This window comes from Tasmannia lanceolata, unplaced genomic scaffold (assembly GCF_043159265.1).
Source record: "Tasmannia lanceolata isolate RefF3 unplaced genomic scaffold, GAP_Taslan_0.1 ptg000005l, whole genome shotgun sequence".
Classification (NCBI taxonomy): Eukaryota; Viridiplantae; Streptophyta; class Magnoliopsida; order Canellales; family Winteraceae; genus Tasmannia; species Tasmannia lanceolata.
The window spans coordinates 12,896,619-12,924,532 of record NW_027518682.1 but is presented as its reverse complement, the minus strand read 5'-3'; the positions used below and the strand labels follow the sequence as shown (position 1 = coordinate 12,924,532).

General features: G+C 37.4%; 1 protein-coding gene across 4 annotated transcripts; it reads left to right on the top strand.

The window, feature by feature from the left end:
• Window positions 1-575: 575 nt before the first annotated feature.
• LOC143877548 (uncharacterized) lies at window positions 576-23,250 on the top strand. 4 transcript variants are annotated; one of them, XM_077379670.1, is made up of 18 exons: window positions 576-718; window positions 1,712-2,228; window positions 2,728-2,965; window positions 3,404-3,684; window positions 4,254-4,433; window positions 4,620-5,387; window positions 5,494-5,588; window positions 5,694-5,756; window positions 8,457-8,545; window positions 8,674-8,739; window positions 9,052-9,720; window positions 10,377-10,451; window positions 10,915-10,985; window positions 11,069-11,126; window positions 15,081-15,354; window positions 15,911-17,778; window positions 17,964-18,055; window positions 23,019-23,250. In XM_077379670.1, the coding sequence occupies exons 2-16, from the start codon at window positions 1,810-1,812 to the stop codon at window positions 16,636-16,638; spliced, it is 4,074 nt and encodes a 1,357-aa protein (XP_077235785.1). In that variant the 5' UTR covers window positions 576-718; window positions 1,712-1,809; the 3' UTR covers window positions 16,639-17,778; window positions 17,964-18,055; window positions 23,019-23,250. The 4 variants fall into 4 exon arrangements, with proteins under 4 accessions (XP_077235785.1, XP_077235782.1, XP_077235784.1 ...); XM_077379667.1 differs by having other exon boundaries at window positions 2,728-2,971; XM_077379669.1 differs by having other exon boundaries at window positions 2,728-2,971; window positions 15,911-17,806.
• Window positions 23,251-27,914: the final 4,664 nt, after the last annotated feature.

Genomic DNA, 27,914 nt, shown 5'->3' with positions numbered 1-27,914 from the left:
AATGAACAACTAGAAGTCAAAACATGGTCAAAATTAGTTGAAGTTGGTCAAAATAGACCACCTTCTTGTTGCTTTTATACACTTTTTTTTTTTAAAATTTCTAGTGAGAGAATTGGATTGGACCACAAACAAGTGTGACCCTAGCAAAGCCCCATATGTGACCTCTCTTTAAGTCCCTCTATCCAACTTCCTACTTCTATAACAATAATAAAGCTCAAGTGTGCCCCAAATAATTCCATGTAAAAGAGGGAATATTCACGGCTAGTACAAGGAAAAAAAGGCCCCCAAAATGGACACGCTATTCCAGTGGCAAGGGGTAAATATTACCCCAAATATATACCGACTTTATTTCTCTTTAGGGGAGATGATAAATTCGCACCCCCTGTAGGATAATTCGCACGCCTCGAAAGTGCAACTGGCGTCAAAAAGCGTTAAAGTTTGCCACATTTAGCTTCTTTTTTGACGCTTTTTGACATCAATCCATTGTACAAGGGTGCGAATTATCCCAAAGGGAGTGCGAATTTATTATATCCCCTCTTTATAAGCCATTTCGACATGTGGACATTTGGCCGACCTCCTTTTTGTCCACAACAAGAGACATTTGAGAGAGCGAGAGGGAAAAACAGAAAAACAGAAAAAAAAGGTAGAAATTTCAGCTTTTCATCTTCGAATTCCCGTTTAATTTCCGATCCGATCTGATCTGATCGTGTAAATGCCGGTACGTTCTCTGCTTCTAGAAGTTTTTCCTTCTTGAATTCGTTAGTTTTGCTTGTTTTGTCGGAATTCCGTGTTAGAAACCCTAGAATCTCGAACGAACTAGGGTTTGGGAATTCTTGAAGCTTGTAGGCCCTATTTCTTCGAATCACGCTGTAATTTCTCGAATTTTACTTCGTTTAGGTTTTTTTTCTTTTCATCTGAGCTCCTTTTTTTTTCCCGTTTAAATTTAGGAAAGTTTAGTGCTTTCTGTTGTTTGCTTGTTTCGATCCTTCTGGTAAAAGTCTTATATTGTGCGATGATTATTCAAATTGACTAAGATTAGATATTTTTTCGCATGGGTTTCTAATCTTTGAACTCTTTTCTTGCTTAATTTGAAGAAATTTCAGTGCTGTCTGTTGTTTTCTTGTTTTACTCTTTTTGGTAATTTGTTTTCAGTTACTTTGGTCTGATTCTGCTTTAGACGTTTAACTGAATTTTTTTTTTAATCACCGTTGATGTCTCATTTACTATGTTTGATCTCCAAAAACCATTGCAAATATTTGGGATGTGTAATATTAACTCTTGTATCTTTCATTTTCTTTGCACAATTTTTTTTTTTCAATTATTTTCTTCCTGTGGGAAGCTGTCTGTTATGAGTTGATAATTCTAGCTTATTAGGTACTTTTACACTCAGCATTAGTTTATTTTCAAAGGTATCCAGTGGGTTGTGGGCTTGTGAGTTCTATTTAGCACTACAATCAGTGATATGCTTATTTATCATATCAGTTCCAAGGAAAAAAAAAGATTCTATTAGCAGATGAAATGGGGATTAATTATCATTTTAATTGTTGGATGTTCTTACTCTTATGTAAGGGGGTGGAATCTTGATATTTTTCGCATGTTTCTTGTACTTCAGGTGCTTGTATACTGTCATGTCTTATATATCCTACTTGAGCATAATTTATGTACACATGTTTTGTAGCTCATCTCTTCTTTATGGGGTTTTTATGAAAAGGTCACCGCATCAAAAATACATGCTTGAGCAATCTAGACTGATCTGGGCTGCAGCATACCAGTCAGACATGGATGTCTTGTTATGAATAGGTTTGAGAAATGGCAGGAAGCACAAGGTTTGAGTTGGCTTCGAACAGTCCAGATGGATCAGCTTTTACTTCCACAAATCCGAATGGGCAGCGGGGAACCTATGCCGGTGCCAAATTGGACAGGACTGGAAGCTTCCGTGAGAGCTTTGAGAATCGGATTCTAGCTTCTGGTCCCGTCACATCTAGAGGTGGTACCCTGTCAGCGGAAATACCGCTCTTGTCCCAGTGCCTGATGTTGGAGCAGTTATCAATGGGTGATCAAAAGTTTACCCGCTCCGGAGAGCTAAGGAGGGTTTTAGGTGTTTCTCTTGGGTTCACATCAGATGACCGTTCTTTAGGGGCTGCTCCTTCTAAGCCTCTTCCTCCGGTGGCATCAGAGGAACTCAAACGTTTCAAAGCGAGTGTCATAGACTCCTCTATCAGGGCCAAGTAATTTTCTTTCTTTCTTTCTTTTTTCCTTTCTCTTAGAATAGCTCAATGAATGTGATTCTCAGTTGTTAGATGTATTATATCTAATTATGTTGTGGAAGCCCCATGTACATATCATTTTCTTTTATTTGTTTAATAATTCATTCCATCAATGCCCATGCCATACCTGTTCCATATTTTTGTAACATAGGGCAGATATTAATTGTTTACACTTCTAAATATATCTTTTCATTACCATTCAAAAAGAAAGAAAGAAAACTTCTTTTCATGCTCTGGTTCATTTATTTGCTTATAAAATATAAATACTGGCAACAATATAGTAATTAAATGTGTAAATATTGCCAGGCAAATACAATCGTTGCCTGAGCTCAAGCATATTGAATGAATCTATACTCCTACTCCTAGATTCCCAAATGTTGGAATTAGTTTCTTATGGACTCACCTAAACACTAGCCAGTCACCAATTTTTAGTACTGAAATTATAAATCTCTTTCATCAGGGATAGAGCAAAAATGTTGAATGAGTCCATAGTCAAATTGGATAAGTACCGCCAGACCCTTTTAACAAGGAAGCGGCTGCGAAATGAGATCTCGTCAAGCGAAAGGTTAACTGGGGCAAACTTGTTGAAGATGGGAAGTCAGATTCATCAAAACCCTTCAGACCTTGTAGCTCAAAGACTGGAGGACAGGACTAAGAATGCTGTTCCAAATAAGCGTGTTCGATCATCAATGGCGGAAGTACGGGTTTGTATTTGAAATTTTCTCGAGGTTTGATCTTTAAATTTTTTTTTCCCAATAAGTGTATTTGAAATTTTGTATCGAACCTTTATCTTCTATTTTGCTGGTGTTCTTTAGTTTTTCCAAGATGGATTTCCATTTTTTTGCTATTACGAAAGGATTTTATTTTTTGGAAGTCTTCTGATTTTCCCTTTTTTTTTTTTTTTTAATTTCGTGCAAGAACACCAACCTTGTCTAATTTTGGGGATCAAAATTGGGAGATTCTCTGCTAGTTCAGAATAGCAGGGAACCTTTTCCCTTTCTGTTTTGGTTCTCATCTCTAGCATTTATTGATAGTTACCTTAAAAAAGCATTTATTGATAGTTCAATGAAGCTGTCTTTGAATTTCTAAGCATTTTTTTCACATATAATGAATCCCTTTTTTCTGTTATATTTCAGTCAGAAGGGCGTAATGCTGCTTTGTCGAGGCAAGGTGTGTTCATAGACAAGGATAAAGATATGCTCAGGGCCAGCAATGGGGGTTCACTGCAGGTTGAAGACAAGATTCACGGACTGCCTGCTGGAGGGGATGGGTGGGAGAAAAAATTGAAAAGAAAAAAGCGTTCTGTGGGTGCAGTAGTTACTAGAACCATGGATGGTGATCACGAGCTCAAATGTGGAATGCAACAGAGACTTACTAATGAATCTCGATCACGATCTACTGAAGGCCATGGATTCAGGTAATTTCGTTTTCTTTTCTTTTCATTTATTTGTATATTTTTGTACTTATTTATTTATTTTAACACACAGTTCCTTATCCTGCCATTTCTGATTGTAAGTTTAGCGAATCAAAGTATGCTGAATACTGATTGATGCCAGATTAGCTTGTCTGTTCGTGCTACTCACTTGCATGTTCTTTTCTGTATTCATAAGCTGTCATTTTATAGCTTTTAAAAATAGATTAGCAATTTTTATCTTATGATATTTTGTGTAACACTGAAATTAAAATATAGGCTACTGATGTTGGCACTAGCATGTTTTGTTGATCACACTAACTGAGCTTGTCTTTTATTATTTAAACCGCTATCAAAGCTTATTACATTTCCCAAAAAAGCTATATATAAATATATAGGTGCACACACATATTCTATCAGTTTCACTTGTTCAAAATATTTAGTTATTTGGCTCTCTGCAGCTGAATCACGTATCTAATGAGTAATTGAGTAGATCTTTTTCATGTACTTTTTTTTCCTGGCCGTGAAAGTAAACCCTGATTTTGGTGCTGTTCATGACTTTGCAACTCTTGCAGATCAGGATCTTCCAATGGAACTGTTGGAATTAACAAGTTGGATAGTAGTTCTCAACCTAGTAGTTCAAGTGCCCGAGCTACACCGAGGAATGACTTAGACAATGTCTCTCTTCCTATTGACCGGAGGGATCGTGCTGCTGGATTAGATAAAGAAAAAGTTACAACTAAGATAAACAATAAGTATGTCTACACTTATGGCCTTTTGATATTTTTTCTTGTTTTTTGTTGGTACTGGCAATTCCATGTTAGATATGTAGTGTTATTGCAACTTATGTGGTGAAATAAAACTTTCTATTACATCTACTAACCACGAAGGCCAAAAGTTCCATCAACCCATACTGATATATCTGTCACCCTGATGCCCAGGCTAAATCCCCGGGAGGACAACCAGGTAGGAAATCCTACTCCAGTCACGAAGGGAAAGGCTTCTAGGGCGCCCCGAACTGGTTCAGGTGTGCCGGCGAACTCATCATCTAACTTCCCTCGTACACCAGGAGTTCCTGATGGATGGGAACAGGCTCCATGCTCAAATAAAGTCCAGCCAGTGAGTGGGGCAAACAATCGCAAACGTCCAATTCCTACAGGATCATCTTCACCTCCAGTAGCTCAGTGGGGTGGTCAACGGCCTCAAAAAATCTCACGCACGAGGCGAACAAATCTAGTTTCTCCTGTTTCAAACCACGACGAAGCACAGATATTATCTGAAGGCTCACCGGCTTCTGATATTGGAGCTAGATTAATCTCTACTGAGGGCAGTGGACATCTACTTTCGAGGGGTATCTCTAATAATACACAGCAGTTTAAACTGAAACTTGAGAACGTCCCATCTCCAGCTGGATTGTCAGAAAGTGAGGAATCCGGAGCTTGCGAAAACAAGTCCAAGGAGAAGGGGGCAGATATTAGAGAGATCGCAGATAGGGCTGCATTCCAAAAAGTTGCAACTTTTATGTTACCTAACAAGAAGAATAATACTCCTATTAAAGTTGAAATTGGAGATGGCGTGAGGAGGCAAGGAAGGAGTGGAAGAGTTTCGGCACAGTCAAGAGTTATGCCTTTAATTCGAGAAAAGTTGGAAAACTCTGCTACACTAAAGCCACTTCGGAGCACAAAGCCTGGTTCTGATAAGAGCGAAAGGTGTTCATTCTAAAATGTTCTCCTAAATACGAAATTGAATATATGGCTGTACCTTCCTGGCACAAACTCCACTAATGCTATTCCATATTTTGTTTATTTGATTCAGTAAGTCAGGTAGGCCACCTGCAAAAAAGCTGTCGGATCGCAAGGCTTTTACTCGACCTGGGCATGGTGTAAATAGTGGTTCCTCAGAATTCACAGGTATCTGTTTAGATAACTTATCAACTTTGGACTAAATACATTTGGTGACGTTCTTTCACTTTCTGAGCTTGAAAATATGGACTTTTTATTAATATATCTTTTCAGGTGAATCGGATGATGATCATGAAGAACTATTAGCTGCTGCTAATTCTGCTCATAATTCCAGCTGTGTGCATCTGACCTTGAGTTTGTTTTACCGTCAACAATTTCATATATATATATATATATATATATATATATATATATATATATATATGAGAAAACGGTTCCTACACATATGTGTAGAGAGTTCTCTACACACTAGCTTAAAATACAGTGGGGGCCCACATTGTTTGGGTGATCCAAGCCATCCATTTTAAAGGCCCTCACATAGATAGGGTGTCTACAAAAAATCAGATCCATAGGATCATCCCAACCCTACGATTTGTGGAGGTAAAATGGATGTCTTTAAACCTTCACAAATTAGTCCATTTTTTGTCTCCACAGTTCGAATGGTTAGGATGATCCTATGGATCTGATTTTTTGTGGACACCCTATCTATGTGAGGGCCTTAAAAATGAATGGTTTGGATCACCCAAATAATGTGGCCCCCACTGTATTTTAAGCTAGTGTGTAGATAACTTATCTACACATATGTGTAGGAACCGTTTTCTCTCTCTCTCTCTCTCTCTATATATATATATATAGAGAGAGAGAGAGAGAGAGAACATTTCCTACACACTTGTGTAGGTAAGTTACCTACACACTACCTTAAAATACAGTGGGGGCCCACATTGTTTGGGTGATCCAAACCATTCATTTGAATGGTCCTCACATAGATAGGGTGTCCACAAAAAATCAGATCCATAGGATCATCCTAACCATTCAAACTATGAAGGCAAAAAATGGACTAATTTGTGAAGGTTTATACACGTCCATTTTACCTCCACAAATCGTAGGGTTGGGATGATCCTATGGATCTGATTTTTTGTGGACACCCTATCGATGTGAGGACCATTCAAATGAATTGTTTGGATCACCCAAACAATGTGGGCCCCCACTGTATTTTAAGGTAGTGTGTAGGTAACTTACCTACACAAGTGTATAGGAAATGTTCTCTCATATATATATATATATATATATATATATATATATATATATATATATATATATATAGAGAGAGAGAGAGAGAGAGAGAGAGAGAGAGAGAGAGAGAGAAAACGGTTCCTACACATATGTGTAGAGAGTTCTCTACACACTAGCTTAAAATACAGTGGAGGCCCACATTGTTTGGGTGATCCAAGCCATCCATTTTAAAGGCCCTCACATAGATAGGGTGTCTACAAAAATCAGATCCATAGGATCATCCCAACCCTACGATTTGTGGAGGTAAAATGGATGTCTTTAAACCTACACAAATTAGTCCATTTTTTGCCTCCACAGTTCGAATGGTTAGGATGATCCTATGGATCTGATTTTTTGTGGACACCCTATCTATGTGAGGGCCTTAAAAATGAATGGTTTGGATCACTCAAATAATGCGGCCCCCACTGTATTTTAAGCTAGTGTGTAGATAACTTATCTACACATATGTGTAGGAACCGTTTTCTCATATATATATATATATATATATATATATATATATATGAGGAAAAGGATTGTACGCTCGAGCGTACCAAGCTTATGGTACACTCGAGTGCCCAATCACATATGAGCCCACTTTGTTAGGATGATCCAAAGCATTCATTTGAAAGGCCTTTACATAGATGGGATGTGTACCAAAAATCAGCTCCATAGGATCATCATAACCCATCCATTTGTGGAGGTCAAAATGGACAGACATTGTTTGTCCACAAATCTGCCCATTTTTTTCTTTCACTTTTGGAGGGGTTAGGATGATTCAATGGAGCTGATTTTCGGTACACACCCTATCTATGATAGAGCCTTGCAACTGAATGCTTTGGATCATCACAAAAAATGTGGGACCCATGTGATTGGTACGCTCGAGCGTACAATCCTTTTCTTCTCTCTCTCTCTCTCTCTCTCTATATATATATATATATATATATATATATATATATATATATATATATAGAGAGAGAGAGAGAGAGAGAGAGAGAGAGAGAGAGAGAGAGAGAATAGAGTTCCTAAGGTGTCACCTCATATAGCTTATATGAGGTGGCGCTCACAAAACATAAGGGGCCCACATTTTTGGGGTGATCCAAACCACTCATTTGAAAGGTCCTTAGATGGATATGGTGCCTACAAAAAATCAGGTCCATAGGATCATCCTAACCCTTCCATTTATGGAGGTTAAAAATGGGCAGATTTATGGAGGTTTATACCCATCCATTTCAACCTTCACAAATGGAAGGGTTAGGATAATCCTGTGAAGTTAATTTTTTGGGCACACCCTATCTATGTGAGGGCCTATCAAATGAATGCTTTGGATCATCCAAACAAAGTGGGCCCCTTATGTTTTTAAGCGCCACCTCATATAAGCTATATGAGGTGACACCTTAGGAACTCTATTCTCATATATATATATATATATATATATATATATATATATATATATATGGGATTTGCTAGGGTCCATCGCAAAAGGCATTTCACAGCTGGTCTGTTGCATGTCAGACCAGCCACCTCGTGAATAAAGACAACACCTTTTGTCTCCATTCACGAGGTGGCTGGTCTGACGTGCGACAGACCAGCCGCGGAATGCCTTTTGCGATGGACGCGAGAGAGAGAGAGAGAGAGAGAGAGAGAGAGAGAGAGAGAGAGAGAGAGAGAGAGATTTTGATTGGTTCAACAATGTCATATTTTCTTCATTGTGATTCTGAATGTCTTTATTTATGATTGGAGTGATAGTTTTGCCTGTGACTGCAGATCATGCCTGTTCTGGGTCGTTCTGGAAGAAAATGGAACCAATATTTGCTTTTCTCAATTCGGACGACCTTGCCCATTTGAAGCAACAGGTAATGATCGTGATTTACTTTACCGCATATATGATTTTTCTGAGCTGCTCAAAACTTCTGTTCAATCTCAATTTTTCTTCTAAAATATTTCTGACAGATGCTTTAAATTTTTTGTTTTTTTGGATCAGATAAGTTTTGCAGAGGAGCTTGATGAAAGTTTGTGCCACATGTATGATGCTGGTGACAATGACATGGTATTGACCGTTGACTTTTTACTGATTTAGCAATACCTGTTGGATATTTGGAACCATTAGTTTCTCTTTTCTGGGCCATTGTAGGATTTCATCACTGTCACTGGCATTCAGATTTCTCGTGGTATTGACAGGCATTACACTGCAAGCAACTATTGCATTATCCATTAGTTTACTCCACATTAATGATAACAGCGTCACTTCTGATTAAATCTCAGGAAACAAGCTTTAAATACCACGCAGTTGTTTGTTTTAATTGTAATATGGTCCATGGGATTCGTTGTCTTAGCAGTTTTGAATGTTCACTTTTCTCAGGGTGAGGTTGTGCACAAAGCAGTGTCATCAACTCAAGCTCTTGTTTTCAGTGAAAGACAGGGAAGTCAGCCAAATGGAATTGGACTAAACCAATTTGATAAAACTGTGAGTGTAGTTGATGAGTCACGTGATGCTGACAAGTTATGTGGAAAACTCGAAACAGAAAGTTGGTTTGAGAAGATTATTCCTCTGTCCCAAAGACTTTTAGCGGCTTTCATTGTAGAAGATGAGATCGAAGAATTTGACCTCAGCAGTGAACAAAGAGATGCCTTTTTTCATTATACAAGTGATGACTCTCCTTGTGGGACAGGTAGTTGTATCGACAATGAACCTAAAGATGGCGACAGGATGGAATCTGAGATCGAGTCAGAAGTGGATTTTAAGACCCAGAAGCGTTTTTCCTTTGAAAGTTTCTCTTGTGATGGAAGTACTGCATCCAACACCCGCAATCTTTTGTATAGTGATGAACTGTTTCAAGAAGGGGATTCTTGGGGACACTCAGAGGTTGGGGTTGTTACTGAGTTTGGCCAGAACAATGTAGATCAACCACAACTGCTGCATAGCATTTTTTCTAGCATTTCATCTTCCACATGCCATTATGAGCAGATGTGTCTGGAAGACAGGATCTTACTGGAGCTGCAAAGTATTGGGATATTGCCGGAGGCTGTGGTAAGATCTATTTAAGACAATCATTCATATTATCACGCCTGTGCTTATTTTCCTTTTACATAAGCCATGCCTTTTGTTTACTTTAAATTACGTTTACAGGTTGAATTCAATGTTGTACCATTCAAAATTAAAAATTAAAAAAAAAAAACAAGAAGCTTGAATTGAATTTAGATTTTTTTTTCATTGAAATAGTGGTCAGGGATTAGAGGTGCCAACTTGGGTCGGGTCTGGTTCAGCTTTTGCTAAAAAACTGAATTGGAATCAACCCGAACCCGACCCAATTTTAAGGTAAAAGCTCAGCCTGAATTCCCAAAAATCGACTTGAGTTGCACCCCTATCAGGGATGTACCATTAGTTTTTGGTGATATTTTACATCTGTAACTCTTTAAATAGCTTCATAATCTGCATTTGACCTTTGTTTCTCTCTTTGGTATGTTTATATTTCACATACATTATTCAGATATCTTTCTTCATACTCCTTGCATGTGTGATGAACATATCAGACTTTTTCTTGTTAGCACACCTGTGGATGTGATTGTGAATGCATCTATCTCTATTGAACTTTAGAATTTTCATGCAAAGTTTTTGGTATCCATATTGTTGGATCTTTAGCAGTTAATGACACTCTCATGTGTCTGTTTTTTGTCCTTTTCCAGCCTGATCTAACAGAAGGAGAAGATGGAGAGATAAATAAAGACATCTCAGAACTTAAGAAGGGGCTCTACCAACAGGTTGTGTTCTAATATTTCTGTCTGCATAGTTTATTGTGTAAAATCTTTAAGAAAAAAATAGTGCTTAGAAGGAATATGCTTTCCCAGCAAAATTTGCTTCCAATATCAGATCTTTTAAGCTGCCCTCCAATCCATTCAAACTTCTATTCATTTTTTACATCTTTGCTATACTCTGCAAACACTACTTTACTATCCGGATTAGATGATGTAGATGGCAAAATAAAATGCTTCCTTTTGGCATTATCTGTTTTCAAGGAATTTAATCCTTCATCAGGATTGAACAGGATCTTCCCATCCGTGCATTTGATATCTTCCAACTATTATATCAGAGATTTAAGGATATCTTTGCTTATTTCTTTTGAGTGCCTGCAGTAATTTGACATAATATTTGTTATTCTTTGTTTTATTTTCTTGGACAAACGTTTCTACTTTCTAGTTTTTTGATCCTCTATTAATTTGATAGGTGAGGAAAAAGAAATGGAAGTTATGCAAATTAGAGGAAGCTATACAAAAAGGGAGAGAGATAGAAGAAAGGTTGAATTTTCTACGTATTTCTCAAGTTAGATGCTTGAAAATGTGGACATAATAGATGTAACTTAGAGCTGTTTAATTTGCAGGGATCTTGAGCAGCTTGCCATTAACAAAGTGGTTGAGTTGGCTTACAAAAAATATATGGTAAATATTTCTTTCACCATACAGTATTTACAGTTTTAAAAGTTGAATGCTGAATAAGCAGAGAATTGATGTTTTTGGATCTAGATATTGATAATGTTGTTAGCTTATTTTGTAACTGCGTTTATGAAATTCCAACATGATCGACTTAATTATTTGGTAACTAAGCAATGGTATATATGCCACAAAAATAAGCTGGAATACAGAGATCATGGAGGGCATTTACCCATTTGGGTGCAATGATTAGCCAATCGATAATGTTGGTCTGCTTTTTTTGTCATGAAACTGGAAATTATAGAAGCCTTGTTAAGGTGTCCCACTCCATTTTAATTTTAAATGAAATTAAAAACCTTTTTAATTCAAATCATTTCAGCCATCCATCCATTAAGTGTTAGAGCCTTCTAATACATGTATACATATATGTATATACTCATTGTGCTGCTTCAGATTGTAATTTTTGAATTTTATGCTGCTCTAGTTTCATTTGACATCTGCTTTTACAATGGCATATTTTTTAAATGAAAAAAATAATAAAAAAACGGTTTTTATGTATACTCTGGAGGACATTTTTATCATGAAATGGTAAACTCTCCATATTTATAGTCTGGATGTGCAGTTATATGGAAGAGGTGGAAGGGATTTTCTTTGTTATGACTTGTGAGAGGTGATGGGGTGCGAAAACCAAGTAGTTTCTGAGTTTTCCTTCTTCCAGTAATGTTTTTTTTTTAATGGTATCTTCCGGTAATGTTGGGACTTTAATACTGAGGATGTCTTTACTGTTTTCACGAGTTCCAGAGAGTTATATATTTTAACAAAAGCATTGACACATCACATCACGATCATCCCCAAGAGGAATGGGGCTCTCCCGTAGAGACTTCAGAAGCATCCACCTATTAGGGAGCATGCATAAGATCTTTAGCTAAAATGCTAGGATCAAGACTTAAGAAAGTCTTGGGGTTTATTATTTCTATCCCTCTGAGCGCTTTCATAGCAGGTAGGCAGATCCTTGATAGGGTCGCCATTGCCCATGATTGCATCAAATCTCACCATAAGAGCGGTAGAGGTCTCCTCTATAAGATATGGAGAAGGAATACAACAGAGTTGACTCATAATTTTTGGACTATTTGCCTGTGAGAATAGGATTCAGTTCTGATGGAGGTGGAAGAGGAGCGGCCTAACGTCTGTTTGTTTCTCCATTCTTGTCAGTGACTCGTCAAAAGGCTTCTTTAGGTGCTTTAGGGGCTTGTAGTAGGGTGATCTTTTGCCTCGTTTCTTGTTCACCATTTGTGGTGGAGGTGTTGAGAGAAATGTTGGCTAGGGCTATGATGTAGTACAATCTCATTGAAGTTAAAGATGAAGTGAATCAGCATATGTGAATCTTGGAGCATCCAAAGGTTGTTAAAACCTTTGCAAGGACAGCCAAAATGGGGACTCTTTGTGACCCATAAATAGGACAGCTGCTTGAACCAAAGAAGAGATACATTGGATTTGTTTATGAGAAGGATATTTGACGCAAAATCGCAAATGGTGCCAATACCAATGCGACACAACTTTAGTTTTATTTTATTTTATTTTTCTAGCTGTTATGTTTGGAGTTTTGATAGTCAAATTTTGGAAGTTTTAAGTTATTTGAACTGTTAGGTTTCAGAAGTCCTTAGTTTTAGAGAGCCTCAAGGTTTTGTTTTATTGAAGTCTTCCTTTGAAGTCTATGCTAGATAGAACATAAAAATGGTCGACCATGTGGGGGAGAGTATATATGTAACTGAAGTTTAGTTTTCAGATAGTTTTTGCATCTTTTGGAAGAAGAAAGAAGAAGTTAGAGTTTCAATTCCTATTTTTCTTGTTCATGAGATTTTCTTGGAGAGAAAACTTCGAGGGTGCGTTTGTCTATGATTCTAATTCCATTTCTTGATTTTATTTTTGATTTTTGAGTCTATTTTTTATTTTGGGTCTAATTCTTTAGAATCAGAGCCATTTTTGGTAATTGGCATAAAAAATTAATTGTTTTGAGAATAATATCATGTTTGGATGATAGAATTGATTATGAAATATGAACTATTAGTAGAGAATCAGAAGTAATACATGGCTTGTAAGAGTATGACATTAAATGAGGTCAGAGCAAGTATTTTTTTATTTTTTATTTGTCACTTTCTATGAGAATGGTATTTTGGTCATTTTTATTGAGGTAGGGATATTTTGGTTATTTTTCATGAGATACGGTTATTTTGATAATTTGGTATGAGATATGAATCCTTTTGTCATTTTCTATAAGATATGGGTATTCTTGTTCTTTCTTATGAAATATGGTTGTGCTATTATTTTTTCTCTGTTTAAGATTTTTATTTTATTTCTGTTAACTAACCAACTTCTCCAATAGCTTAAGCTGTTGGAGAAAGGCGTTATTTATCTTTTATACTTTAACAATTTCTTTTTTCTATTTTCCCACTTTTTGCATTTGCTCAAATTTACCATGGATACAAACTCTGTATAAGGGTATTTTGGTCATTATATATGAGGTAGAGATATTTTGATCAATTTTCTATGAGATAAGGGTATTTGGTAATTTTTTTTTTATATGAGATAGGGGTTTCTTTGGACATTTTTGATGAAATATGGATATTTTGATCATTTTGTATGAGACAAGGGTATTTTGGTTATTTACTATGAAGTAGGGGTACTTTGGTCATTTTCTATGAGATATGGGTATTTTGTTATTTATTATAAATAATTGTGTTTTGGGTTTTTTTTCTTTTTTGTATTTGTTCTTAAATTTGTCGTGAATACACAAATTTTAGGTTAGGATATTTGGGTTATTGGTATTTTTCTCGATTTTGCATGAGATAAGGGTATTTTGGTTAGTTCCACATTAAAATCTAACAGTTTTTTTTGTTTCATTTTTTGTGTTTCTAGAGGAGAAAAAGATTCTCGATTTTGCCTGATTCTATATGCCAAACATGTTTCCCAATTTTTTTATTTTTAAAACTGGAAAACATTTGTTTTCCAGGAAAGTGTCCAAATGCAACCCAAGAACGCAAAGATTTCTACAACAATTTCTACAGGATTTTCATGGGCTTGATCTACGATTGTATTAAACTTGGATTAGATCTATTTTCTCTTGCAATTTTCATACTTTTGGATTGGTTATCAATTGAGGGTTAGTTGCTGCTGCAATTTTCTTCAATAATTTATCTTCTAGTTTCTTTCAGATATGAAGTATATTGTTGGGGATTTGCTAGCGTCCATCCATCGCAGAAGGCATTTCGCGGATGGTCTGTTGCATCTGACAGCAGCCACACAGGCTCACTTTTCAGCAGATTTTGTCTTCATTCACGAGGTGGCTGCTGTCAGATGCAACAGACCATCCGTGAAATGCTTTCTGCGATGGATGCTAGCAAATCCCATATTGTTGATGATAGCACCATAGCAATAATCAAGAGCTACCCATTGACTCTTGAGTCATATTTCAGTTACATTATAATTTGGTATCAAAGCTGAGATGGTTACGTGTTAATTTTACAAGTTACTTAGTTCTAGATTTTTTATTAGGTTGCTAAATTCATTAATTAGTTGGGGTCACCCGACTAATGCAATTTTTTAGTTGCTAAAAGCAAACTCCATATATTCCAGCAAAGTCTTTTGACCAAACTGATCTGGGACTAAAACCTAAGCATTGTATCCATGAACTAAACAAATTGATTCATGAAATGAAAAAATCAAGCCTGTGAACTTAACGAATGAGTGCCATGAATTTAACAAATTGGCCGTGTACCACACCTCGTGAATTGGAATCACTCTCCCCCTTTAAGAGCTAAATAATTTAAATGTTCGGATGCATTTCGACCTATGGACTCGTATTGGATAGCTATAATACTATTTCAGTTGAATGTTTTTGTTCGATTATGATTTTAAATGTTTCACATGAAATAGAGAATGTAATGAAAGCATCTATTTTGACAGGCTTGTCGAGGAAGCAATGCTTTATGTAATAAGAGTGGAGTCAGTAAAATATCGAAACAAGCTGCCTTGGCTTTTGCTAAGCGGGCCCTTGCCAGATGCCATAAATTTGAGGATACCAGTAAAAGCTGTTTCAGTGAGCCTGCATTGCGGGATGTGATTTTCTCTGCACCTCTGTATCTCAATGATTCAAAACTTGTTGATAGTATGGGTGCTGGGACTGCCGCATTTCTTTTTTCTGAAACTAATAATTTTCATCCGGAGTCAAGGGCATCAGGTATGCTACTTTTAATGCTCACTCAGTCCCATTTTTTTTACATGTATCCATGATTTCTCACATTTGCTTCTTGAGCATTTTCCTTCCATTCCTTATCTAGAACTCTGTCACAAGTATCGTTCTCGGGAATTTCTCAGCAATGGAAAATCCTGGGATATATTGATTTTTTCAGGTTTATATCAGGAAAAATGATAAAAATAAAATTATTTAAAAAATATATAGAATTATTTTAAAAATATATAAAATTTATGAAAAAATATAAAATAACTTAAAAATAGCGGGATAATATTGTGATATTATCACTATATTTTATGATAAAAATGAAAGTATCGCTATATTTTTAAAATCTCGGGATTATTTCGGGATTGTCGTTTTATCTAAATGTCACGATAAAAACATGATATTTTGAAAATATCGGAGATATTTGTGACGGGAGCCTCGTGCACTGGGCCGCCCTTTTTTTATCGAAGATATTTGTGACATGGATCTAGAATGGTGTTGATCTCTGTTTTTACACAGTTTAACCATGTAAATGCATGATTTTTTCCATCTGCAGTGGCAGGTATTGTTTTAAGTGCAGTTGAGAGACATGGATCTATCAATGATAAGATTGAGAGGAGTTCATCAGATGCATTTAAAGCTGTCAGTCACACATCAGACCAAACTTTTGTTCAACATGAACCAATGTCAAACAGAGGGAAGAAAAAGGAAGTTCTACTTGATGATGTTGGTGGCATATCTGCCTCAAGAGCCACGTCAACTCTTTGCAACACACTCTCTGGTGGAGCAAAAGGAAAGAGGAGTGACAGAGACACGGATCAGAACAAAGATGTACCGACAAGAGGTTCTGGTGCTAAATCTGGCCGTCCATCAATAGGCAATCTCAGGGGTGAGCGTAAAACTAAAACAAAGCCTAAGCAAAAGACAGCTCAGTTGTCAACTTCAGGCAACGGTCTTCTTGGCAGGTTTGCAGAAGCAACCAATGACGTGTTTTCTTCAGCGAGGGAATCTCGTGATAGCGTCGGTAAAGTAAATGGACAAGTGGGATTAGTATCCCCTGGTGGCATTACTCAGGATTTACCTAAAGAATCAGAGGTGCCCATTGACTTAACAAGCTTGCCGCTACCTGTAATGGACGTGATAGGACTAGGTGTAGTTGATGACCTTGATGGTCAAGGTCAAGATTTTAGTTCATGGTTGAACTTTGATGATGATGGGTTGCAAGACCATGATTTGATGGGGGGCTTAGAAATTCCTATGGATGACCTGAATATGATCCTTTGAGAACAGCCCACTTAAAATCCTGTTCATGATTCAGAGCCTAGATAAGAATGCTAGAGCTGTTGTGAAGATACGACTAACTGGTCCAATTATCTATCTCGTGCGGGTTAGAACCTGTAATTAGAGTAGTCCATTCTTTTTTACATCATTCCCTCAATTTCCTTTGTTGTGCAAAGTCGCTTGTCCGGGAACTAGAGTCCTCTTCATTCCAAGCTAGTATACCTAGACTTGTGCTTCCATTTCATTTCTCAATGCGTCTTGGGTTCTGTATGTGTGATATACCCGCGTGGCACTGACATGATGTAAACTGCAATTAATTGATTGTGGTTATTTGATCATTATTTTACATTAAATGAAGCAATGCAATTTCATCGTCCCGCTTTCCTATATTATGTGGTGGACTTATGAAACTCGTGTTCCTATGGGCCAAAACCCATTTCTTTTCCGCAGAAGTGTCTTAGGACAGTTGTTGAAGCTATTTTATTGATCTAAGATTAACTGTGCTTCTTTTAATGTCTGATTGTAGAGTTCGAATTTCTGTAGGGTTGCCCTTTGAGTGTTAATTTTCTCCTGGTTTGATAGGCTTCACTTTCACAGCGAAGGCACCTTGAGTTTCTTTGTCTTATGATTATTAAGGCAACCCTGATTTAGCAGGTGCTGGTGGAGTTTCAGGGAGTCTTTTAAGTCACATCTTTTCTTTTTCTCTTGTGCTTCGTTGAGGTCATGATCTTTGGGATGTAGCTAGTGCCCGGATGTTGGATCTTTTCTAGGCAACAGTACTTGCTAGGCCTACAATTGGGCTTCCTTGGATTTGAGAGGCTTGCTAAATATAGTCATGTGGGTTCAACAAGGAGAAAGGTTTTTTTGGGATACACCTTGTTAAAAGCAGATCTTGGAGGTTACATCTCATGTGGGGTGGTCCTTACTTTCTTCAGTCGAAATGAAACAAATGAGGCTAAGGGGTTGGCAGGGAAGTTTTCCTCTTGCTATTGGTGGTTTGCAAGAAGGGACATCTGAACCATCCTTTTATATTGGCAAGGGATGTGGGTGATGAAGACAGGGGGTGGTCCTTACTTTCTGCAGTCGAAGTGAAACAGATGAGCCTAAGGGGATGGCAGGGAAGTTTACTTCTTTGAGCTAATGGTGGGTGATGAACACTTACAAGGCTCTGGTTTCTCTCTTTCCTTTCCTCTTTTACAATTTGTTTTTCTCATAACAAGGTCATTTAACAAGGTCATCTTTTCTAAAATGACCTCAAGTTACATTTTTAATTAATCTATGTCCTACTGATTCTGAGTTAAATTAAGTTGAAATGACTGCATGGGCAGGATGGTGCTTGACCAGGGAATTCTCATCAAAATCAACCTCCAATTGGATGCCACATTGTCTGTTGAAGCATTATCATGTTTGAAATGACAAGGTATTTAGTTACTTCACTTTGTTCGTGATTTTACTATCTACCTTTAAATTTGTTCTGAGGTTTGTTTCCTATGTCATCAATTATATACAATCTCTTTTAAATTCCCTGTTTCCCTTTCTTGCTGATTGGAAAGTAGATATCAATAGGCAAAACTCTCCCACACTCATGTAGTCGAATATAGTTGGAGTTCTTTTAGGTTGTGGCCTCTTGCTTATATTGGGGCTGATATCCCTTATGTTTGGTTTGAGTTCTCTCTCAATGTCATGGATTTCTTTTTCCTTTTAGCTTTTTCTTTTTTCTTTTGTTTTTAGCTTTTGAACAATAACAGTAATTTATTAAGGCTTCAGGAACTGCCAAAAGAAAAAACCACGAAAGCTGAGAAGGGAGCCCCAAGAAAAAACAGAAAGGAAAGGCATTAGAAGAGGAAAAACAAAAAAGTGAAAACAAATCAAGAACATGCCACTACACAGCAGGCACTGAGTGGATACAAGTAAATTACTAGGAATCTACCAAATGTTGAAAACTTTTTAGAGAATTGAACAATCGCACAGGAAATCCAATAGGTTTTCACAAACAAGGTTAGAGGGAGATAAAATGACAATATGTTCGATCAAAACATTATCAGAGTAGGTTAAGATTCATAATCTAATTAGGAAAACTAATAACTATTCATTAAACTCTTGAAGAATGTATCAAAACTTCATTTATAGCCCTATTTTAATCCTAACCTTAGGTATATGATTAATTTCAGCCATAGGATCAACCCATATAAAGCCTAATTTCTATTGTAGTACAGCTCAAATAAAAATAGGGCGTGTTCTTAAATTTTTCGTCAAGCTTTATTTTGAATTTTTCATCAAGGTCTCAAATGTTTTTAACGTGACCTCGATTTGGGAGATTTGTTCGATTCCCTCTGCCAAAAAACCGAAATTCATGAAATTACCTTTCTCAGATAACCTAAGAACCTTAGGCTTAGGAAGGATTGTTGGTTGAACAATCATATTAGTTATCGTTAGTCGCGTCGACTAACCATAACTAGGAAGTCATCGATCTTTTTTTTTCAAGCATTACTTTCCTAATAAAAAATCAATTATGTTTTTCAATTATTTTTTCCAATCATAGACTGTCTTCTGTCTATGATAGCTAGGAACATAGCAGAGAACTTGACCTTGGATAGGATAGAATGGAAGAGAGTAGGATTCATTTAGCCAGTTGGGACATAGGTTCACTAACAGGTAAGCTGAGGGAATTAGTTGATACACTGAGTAGAATGAGAGTTAATATAGCTTGTCTTCAGGAGACTAAATGGGTAGGAGAAAAGGCTATGGAAATAGAAAATACGGGTTTCAAGTTATGGTCTACAGGGAAGGAGAGGAATAGAAATGGTGTAGGGATCATAATAGATAAGAGCCTAAGAGATGAAGTTGTAGATGTTAAAAGGAAAGGTGATAGAATTATTCTAATTAAATTAGTATTAGGTGAAGAGACGATTAACGTTATTAGTGCGTATGCCCCTCAAATAGGATTAAATGATTCTGTCAAGAGGCAATTTTGGGACGATATGGATGAAGTAGTCCAAGGAATACCACATGGAGAAAAGTTATTTATAGGAGATTGAAATTGTCACGTGGGAAGAACTAGTGGAGGTTTTGAGAGGGTTGATGGAGGATTGGGTTTTGGCAATAGGAATGAGTCAAGAGAAGATATTTTAGGGTTTGCAGTGGCATATGATTTGATGTTCACAAATACCTTTCTTAAGAAAAGAGATTCACACTTGATAACCTTTAGCAGTGGCAACAACTGTAGCCAGATAAATTTTATCCTTACTAGGAAAGAGGACAGAGTTGCATGTAAAGATTGTAAAGTCATACGCGGAGAGTTTTTAGTCACACAACATAGGCTAGTGGTGTTGGATATATGCATCAAACGTTGGAGGAGAAAAGATAGAGATGTTAGACATCCAAGGACTAGGTGGTGGGATCTCAAAGGGGAAAAACTAAAGATGTTTAAGGATAGACTGCTTAAAGAAGGACCTTGGAGTCTTGATGAGGGGACTAATATTATGTGGAATGGGATGTCTAGTTATATCAGGAAAGTAGCTAGGGAGGTACTTGGAGAATCTAGAGGAAGTGGGCCGCCGTCTAAAGATACATGGTGGTGGAATGAAGAGGTCCAAAAGGCGATTAGGTCTAAAAGAGTGTTATAAATGTTTGTATAGGTGTAGAAATGAGGAGAACATTGAGAAGTATAACTTGGCTAGAAAAGAAGCTAAGAAGGCAGTAAGGGAAGCTAGAGGCAAGGCATATGAGGATTTGTACCACAGGTTAGGGACGAAAGAGGGTGAAAAAGATGTCTACAAGCTTGCTAAGATGAGAGAAAGGAAGAGCAGGAACTTGAATCATATAAAATGCATCAAAGACGAGAATCATAGATTCTTAGTAAAAGAAAACGAGGTTAAAGAGAGGTGGAGAAGTTACTTCGATAAGTTATTTAATGGAGAACCTGTAGCGAATTTGGGAGAACTTGATAACGCTTTTGATGATACAAATCAGAGGTTTGTTCGTAGAATCCGAACATCAGAGATAAGAGTAGCTATAAAAAATATGAAATTAGGTAAGGCTAGGGGGCCTGACGATATTCCTATTGAGACTTGGAGATGCTTGGGTGAGGTGGGTTTGGTTTGGTTCAGTAGATTATTTAACAATATTTTGAAGACTAAGAAGATGCCTGATGAGTGGAGGAAGAGTACATTAGTACCTATTTATAAGAATAATGGGGATGTTCAGAGTTGCACAAATTACGAGGGAATTAAGCTGATGAGTCACACCATGAAGCTTTGGGAGAAGGTAATTGAGCATAGACTAAGAAAAGAGACTAAGGTGTCAGAGAACCAGTTTGGCTTCATGCCCAGACGATCGACTATGGAATCTATCTTCTTGATTAGGCTGTTAGTGGAGAGATTTAGAGAAAATAAAAAGGACCTTCTTATGGTTTTCATTGATTTGGAGAAAGCGTACGATAGGGTTTCCAGGAGTGTTATGTGGTGGGTCCTTTAAAGGAAAAAAGTGTCTGCTAAATATGTTGATGTGATTAAGGATATGTACGATGGAGCAGTAACTAGTGTCAGAACCACGGATAGCACGTCTAGTGAGTTTCCAATTACAATAGGACTGCACCAAGGATCAGCTCTAAGCCCTTATCTTTTTACGCTAGTTATGGATGAGCTTACAGAGGGTATCCAGGATGAAGTGCCGTGGTGTATGTTATTTGTAGATGACATAGTATTAATCAACGAAACCAAAGCAGGAGTAAATGCTGAATTAGAGTTATGGAGAACTACTTTGGAATCTAAAGGTTTTAGACTGAGTAGGACTAAGACAGAATATATGCAACTTTAGTAATGTAAGGAGGCGGGACGAGGATGTAGTAAATATGACTGGACAAGAGGTACCTAAGAGGGATATCTTTTGCTATCTTGGTTCAATTCTACATAAATAAGGAGGGATTGAAGAGGATGTTAGCCACAGAATAAGAGCAGGTTGTTTGAAGTGGAAGCATGCTTCAGGAGTTCTGTGCGATTATAAAATACCTACCAAGTTGAAGGGAAAGTTTTATAAGACAGCTGTGAGGCTAGCCATGTTGTACGACTCAGAATGTTGGGCCACCAAGAAGCAGCATGTGCATAAGATGAGTGTAGCGGAGATGCGAATGCTTAGATGGATGTGCGGCCACACAAGGCTAGATAGAATTAAAAATGAAGACATTCGTAAAATGGTGGGTGGCTCCAATTGAAGAGAAGATGAGAGAGCACCGCTTAAGATGGTTTGGACATATCCAATGTAGGCCTTTAGATACTCCGGTGTGAAGAGGCGGCTCATGCCAAATTGATGGAGTAAAAAGAGATAGGGGCAGACCGTAAACAACTTGGGTAGAGACATCGAGGAAAGACTTGATAGCTAGGAACATAACAGAGAACTTGACCTTGGATAGGATAGAATGGAAGAAAATGATCCTCGTAGAAGAACCCAACTGGAACCAGGATTAGAGCTGGGTAGATTCCTTTTACGTTCTTCATGATTTTTTTTTCTAAAGGATTCATTTAGCCGACCCCAACTAGTTTGGGACAATGGCTTTATTGAGTTGAGTTGAGACTGTCTTCTGTCAATTTTGAAAAGAAGATCAAATTCCTAGAAGGCATGAAATTATCTTCTCGGATAACATGAGGCTTAGGAATGAATATTGGTTGAACATCATTCTTTCTTTCAAACACATCTCAATTCTCAATTTAGTTTGCTACCTTATATGATCTTTTGTAAATTAAGATAAAAACCACCTCTTTACAAGGATTAGGTTTAAAATCTTCCTTCATAAGCAGAGGTGTTATTTTCCTTCAATATACACAAATTAATGTGTTCTTTCTCTCCTATAAGTTGCATCTTGACCATATTGCTATGGTCTCTCTCTCCTATAGGTTGCATCTTGACCATATTGCTATGGTCTTACAAGCAATACGTGATATGTATCCATCAGGACTACATTTCACTATGCTTCCTCATTGTGCTTTGGTCCAATAGAAAATGAAACTATAAGTAACTGGCCCCACAAATATTCCATGAAATATTTTTTTCGTTGTTGCAAAACATGGCCTTAAATCTTTTTATTTCTCTTGTTGCAGAATGTATTTTGTGTACTAAATTTTGTTCTTAGTTGTTCTTGCCGCATTTATTCTAGAGACATGAATCTTGACCCAGACATTCTTGGTTTCAAAAAAAAGAACTTGGTTTCAGATTCTTTATTTCACATGGTATTAATTGCCATATTCTTTGATCATGTTCCTATCTTATGGATTCCCATAATTAGTTGGCCATGAGATCCAAAGTGATTTCGATGTTTAACTAAAAGCTTTGCTGCTGTTGTCCTTTTAACTTTGGTTTGTCATTCTTTTCCACTTCCTCGGTTTCAGGATTTGGCCCTTGTGCAACACTATGAGGATTGAGATGTTCAGTACTATAGTCACTGTGTGCCTTCACAGGCTGCTCATGTACAGAAACTGGCATCATATTACAATAAAATCGGTGCCATATTGTGATCTAGTGATTACTTTCAATTCCCAATTACTTGTACACACCTGCTCTTGTAGATGTACAAAGATACTTATTCAATGGATGGCACTATGAGGTTGGAAGCTTGTTGTATAGCATGTAACCATACTAAATGTTATTGATTGCAAAATTACAGCTAGAGAAGTAGAAGAAGATGGCTAGTTTGTAGGAAACAATTTGAGGGAGATGGTTTTCCAGGGAGTAAAAGCTTAAGATCAATTTTGTAGGGTGAAAATGTAGTGTGGTTAAAGTGAAAGGGATTTTGATTAGGATTGAGATTCATAGAAGCCAAAAGGTGGGGGCGGTGACATTTTATATTTGTCTCATCTTGGTGTGTATCTTCTCCTCCCAAGTTTAATCTTTTCCATATTGATGGCCATTAGCTTTGCTTTTGGGGATGTTCTCTTGTTGAACGGTGGATAGAAAGCCTATCCAAAGATAAAATATACCCTGGCATGCTAATTTGCTATCCCCATGGAGAACAGCCCCAATAGGAGAGAATTTGTGGTTGTATGCAGACCCTTGCTTCTTTGGTTTCTCAGAATTAGAGTTGGTTGATGGGAGTAGATTTCGATTCATGACCCATCCATAGCAAGGCCTAATAGATGAATATTTTAGATTGTTGAGCAAGTGGGCCCACTTGTGCCTCCATCTCCTTAATTTTTGGGTAGAGGTGAGATTTTGGTAGACCCGACTACAACCTGGCTTCGGTCCTCTTAGTTTATCGTAATTTTCAAAATCTTAGGGTCATGTTTCTCTTTTGTATTTTTTCTGTTTTTCCCCTGGGTAACCCGAACCCAACATGGCTTGATTTGAAAAATCAGATTAGACAGGTCGGGTTAGGGTTGAGAGATTTAGTGGTGGGTTGGGTTAGGGTCGACAATCCTCAACCTGAGGCCCAGGTTGAGTCGTGTTAGGGTTGAGGTGATGCTATTTTGGCTTGGGCTAAGGTTAGCTTCACCCCTAGTTGCACCCCTACCCCAGCAAGTGCCTTTTAGGAAGGAATGCAACAATCTAAAGTCTTTTTAGCATTTTCATTTTTATTTTAGCATGGAAATATCAACCTTTGGAGGATTTTATACTTTCACGGTAATACATGGGCACCAAAAAGTACAGTGGGGCCTAAATATTTGGATAAATTTAAACCAGTCGTTCGTTAGTCTTGCATCTAAGCCTGTTACGAACCCGAATCGGTTCGTAATGTGATTGATCTTCTTAGAGGGAAAATCAGCCTCGCGATCCACTTCGAGGGAAGGATCAATCCTCCTTTGTGCAGAAAGACGCAATTTCTAATACGATTTCTTCATTCATTACAGTAACATGTGCTTATATAAAGCACTCCAAGATAAACATAGAAAGATCCAGAAAGATCTTATGATAAATATAAAAATAACTAAATAAAGATTATACTAATCTAAATTAGTATTATAATCTATCAAGCTACTAAATATATAAGATGTTACTAGAATCAAGCTACTAAATATATCAGATCTAGTAAGATCTGATCTTATTCTCTAAAATAAGAAAGTAATTTATTCCATTCTAAACAGGACCATCTAGGCACGTATCAAAGCCCCAAAAATCATCTCCATAGGATGATCTTAACTGGTTGAAATGTTTGGTAAAATGGATGGCTTGGAAAGTTTTTTTAAAAAAAAGAGTGTTATATCATTAATTGACTCTCTTCATCTACATATTAAATGACCATATTACCTCCACTTCCAGTAGATTAAGCTAATTGGATCAAAATTTTCCAAGTAATCAGGGTTGTTCTCTTGCTGTCATTGAAATCCAGCCACCCATTGTTGTGATTTTTGGCGTATAGCGCATCCATGATGTTGTTGCCCACGAATCAACGGTTCCAATTATTCATTTGTGGGCCCCAGCTATGTGAAAGTACAAGATTTGTGGACCCAATACGTATAGTAAAGTTCACCTCTGATACTCTACTTTAACCACTGATTTACATGCCCTCTCACTGAACGGTTAGGATCGTCTAGACGTGAAATTATCCATCTGATAAGCCTCCAAAATATATTTTAGAGTAATGCTAGGGAGACAGAGAGTAAGACCTAAAAGGGAACCGAACAAATTGTTTCACGCCACAACATCACCAGTGATAGTGATGTGAGCGATTAGGGAAATAATCAAAAAGTAAATTTTTCTTTAACACATGGCTTATTTTCACTGCAGGTCCCGATTTAGGTCCTACTCCAGGTCTCCATATCATTTTCCAATATTTTAACCACTTCTAATCATAGACACCGTGCTGAGACAGAAACGTTTTATAGGCTTCGTTCCCGTCACGGCAACGGTAACAATTTTTTAAAAAAATAAAACGTTATACTTTCAAAAGTTCTGCCGATTTCTCGTCTTTTCTTTTGTTTTTATTCCCGCTCTATATCTTTTAATTTGCTTAAGTGAGACCTCAAAATGAAGAGAGACGAGGAAACTAAAAAAAGATCACAAGTTAGGATGAATAAATACGTAAGGCTCCACAAGAGCATGATCAAGGAGGATGAGGAAACCTGTTTATTGACGGGAAACAAAGATGGGGAGTGGTTTTCCGGCGAGCGGAAAACCGGAGAGGAAGCTGTGAAGATTGGGAAGTTGTGGGCCGCCATGCAGAGGGTCTTGGTCATGAGGGATAAGCAAGTGGTTGATGATGCAGGAGGGATAAAGACTGTCGAAAAGCGGTTTCCCGGCAACGGGGAAAGTGGTTTTGGGGTTGGCTGGTTCCGCCGGAAAACCAGTGGGACGATGTTTAGGGGAGGAGAGGGGGAAGGGAAGCTCAACAGGGCTTAGAGTTAGCCCAGTTGGGCTTTGTAAAATACTATCCTTGTCTTAAATGGTCATTAGTTATTATGATGCTTGCTTTTTTTTTCTTGTAATTAAGGGTCTGTACAGTTGCATTCCTCGGTCTGAAAATGGGAGGAAATGAGGTGTTTGAAAGAAAAAGAAAAGAAATAGTAAAGGAAAAAAAAGAAGAAGAAAAAGAATGATGTTTAGTTGTTTATGAAAAGGAAAAGAAAATAACCACCTCTTCTTACTTTTTTATTCTCTACGAAAAAGAAAAGAAAAAACATTAATAGGAAATCGTTGTAAAAATCTCCGAATCGGTTTCTTTTCCGTTTTCTGTATATTGGAAATCACTCAGGCAAGGTTTGGACCACAAGATTTAGATTTGGATTTCTCACATTTGCTATTGAGATTTGGAACTGGATCCGATCCTTAGATTCCCAAGTCCAAATCTCGTACAACATCACCATAGGGATGATTGATGCATTTTGTATCCAAAACTCAAATCCAAATCCAAATACAAATAACATGAGGTATCCGAACGTGGCCTTACTACTTTTGGGCCGATGGGTACCATGAGGACGTGATCGGATCCAATGACCCAGTTACCCCGGCCCATGTCTACCTTGAACATGTTATGGGTATTCTATATGGATTCGGAAAATCAACATTTGCATACACTCGAGGCTTGTACGGTCATGTGTCTACCTAATTAAGCTAGATTTTCAATGTGGGCCATCTAGATGGCAAAAGTTTCCAACACATAGATCTTTTTCAAATTGATAAGGTTCTAAACTTATCAACCACCCCAAAACATAGCATTTTGTTCTGCCTCTTTGTTTCCCACTACCCCTTTCATTTTGTAAGGGATTAGGTGAGCTTCAGTTACACCAGCTAAATTCTTAAAAGCAATTCAATCATCCATGACTATATATGGATGCTAGAAGTTGCAATCACACCTTTCCTTATCAAGATAATGTGTGTTATGGTCCTCATATATGGATGCATGTTTTTCTACTCTACTTGAGGCTGCCCAGGTCTCTTTTACTTCTGTTTTGGGGATTTTTTTGTCATTTTCCTTCACATTTCACCATACACTTTCACGTAGGTAAATGATACCCACACAGCTGCCACTTATTCTATTTTATTTATTTATTTTTGGAATTGAAATAGCCTTTAACAGCTAATTAAAAAGGTGTAAAATGAATAGAGAAGAGTGCCATGATTAAAACTAGGGAGTGTGGATATCATTTTCTATCATTTTGACGGTTTGGTTGTGGAAAATAGTGTGGACGATTGGACCTGCAGATATGGTGGGCCAACATGTAGGATTAGCCCTTGAAATAGTAACAATTGCACGATAGGAATTGTGGGACCCGCCTATGGGACTTGATCATGATGTTTGATTTGTTTTTTTAGTCAAAATCAGGGTCTTGAAGCCACTTTTATACAAGGCGAGTCGATTTTTTGGAATTCGGGTTGAGTTTTTTTCCTTAAAATCGGGTTGGGTTCAGGTTGATTCCAATTCATTTTTTAGCAAAAGCTCAACCCGACCCTACGCAAATTGGCAAGTTGCACCCCTAAGGAATTCCTATGTTTAGATCACCTAATAAAAGTGAGCCTATGGTTTATATAAAAACTCCTTATAGCAAGAGGGTCCAATTCGACTACCATTATGCACTTCCACTTGCAATAAGACACTCTCTTCATTTTTTGGGGGAAATGGTAGACCCCGTAATGGCGGGAGCCTCGTGCACTGGCCGCCATTTTTTTTTTTTTTTTATAATAAATTTCCACCCCCTTTTCCAGCATTTCTACATTCTTGCTCTTCTTTTTCTAAAAACGACTGCATTTTTGCCTCCTTTTCTTGGATGCAATTTGGATTTCGACATTGTAAAATCATCAATCTAAAAGAAAGAATGGGTAGGAGAGAAAAGACGAGGCTACAACTCTCTACA

What these genes read in the sequence shown, in the direction of transcription:
- LOC143877548 (XM_077379667.1), top strand. Translation starts at nt 1,810, where the DNA reads ATGGCAGGAAGCACAAGGTTTGAGTTGGCTTCGAACAGTCCAGATGGA. An exon ending in AGAAGGGGCTCTACCAACAG is followed by an intron (nt 10,452 to 10,914) that starts GTTGTGTTCTAA and finishes TTAATTTGATAG; the next exon opens with GTGAGGAAAAAGAAATGGAA. An exon ending in GGGAGAGAGATAGAAGAAAG is followed by an intron (nt 10,986 to 11,068) that starts GTTGAATTTTCT and finishes TTTAATTTGCAG; the next exon opens with GGATCTTGAGCAGCTTGCCA.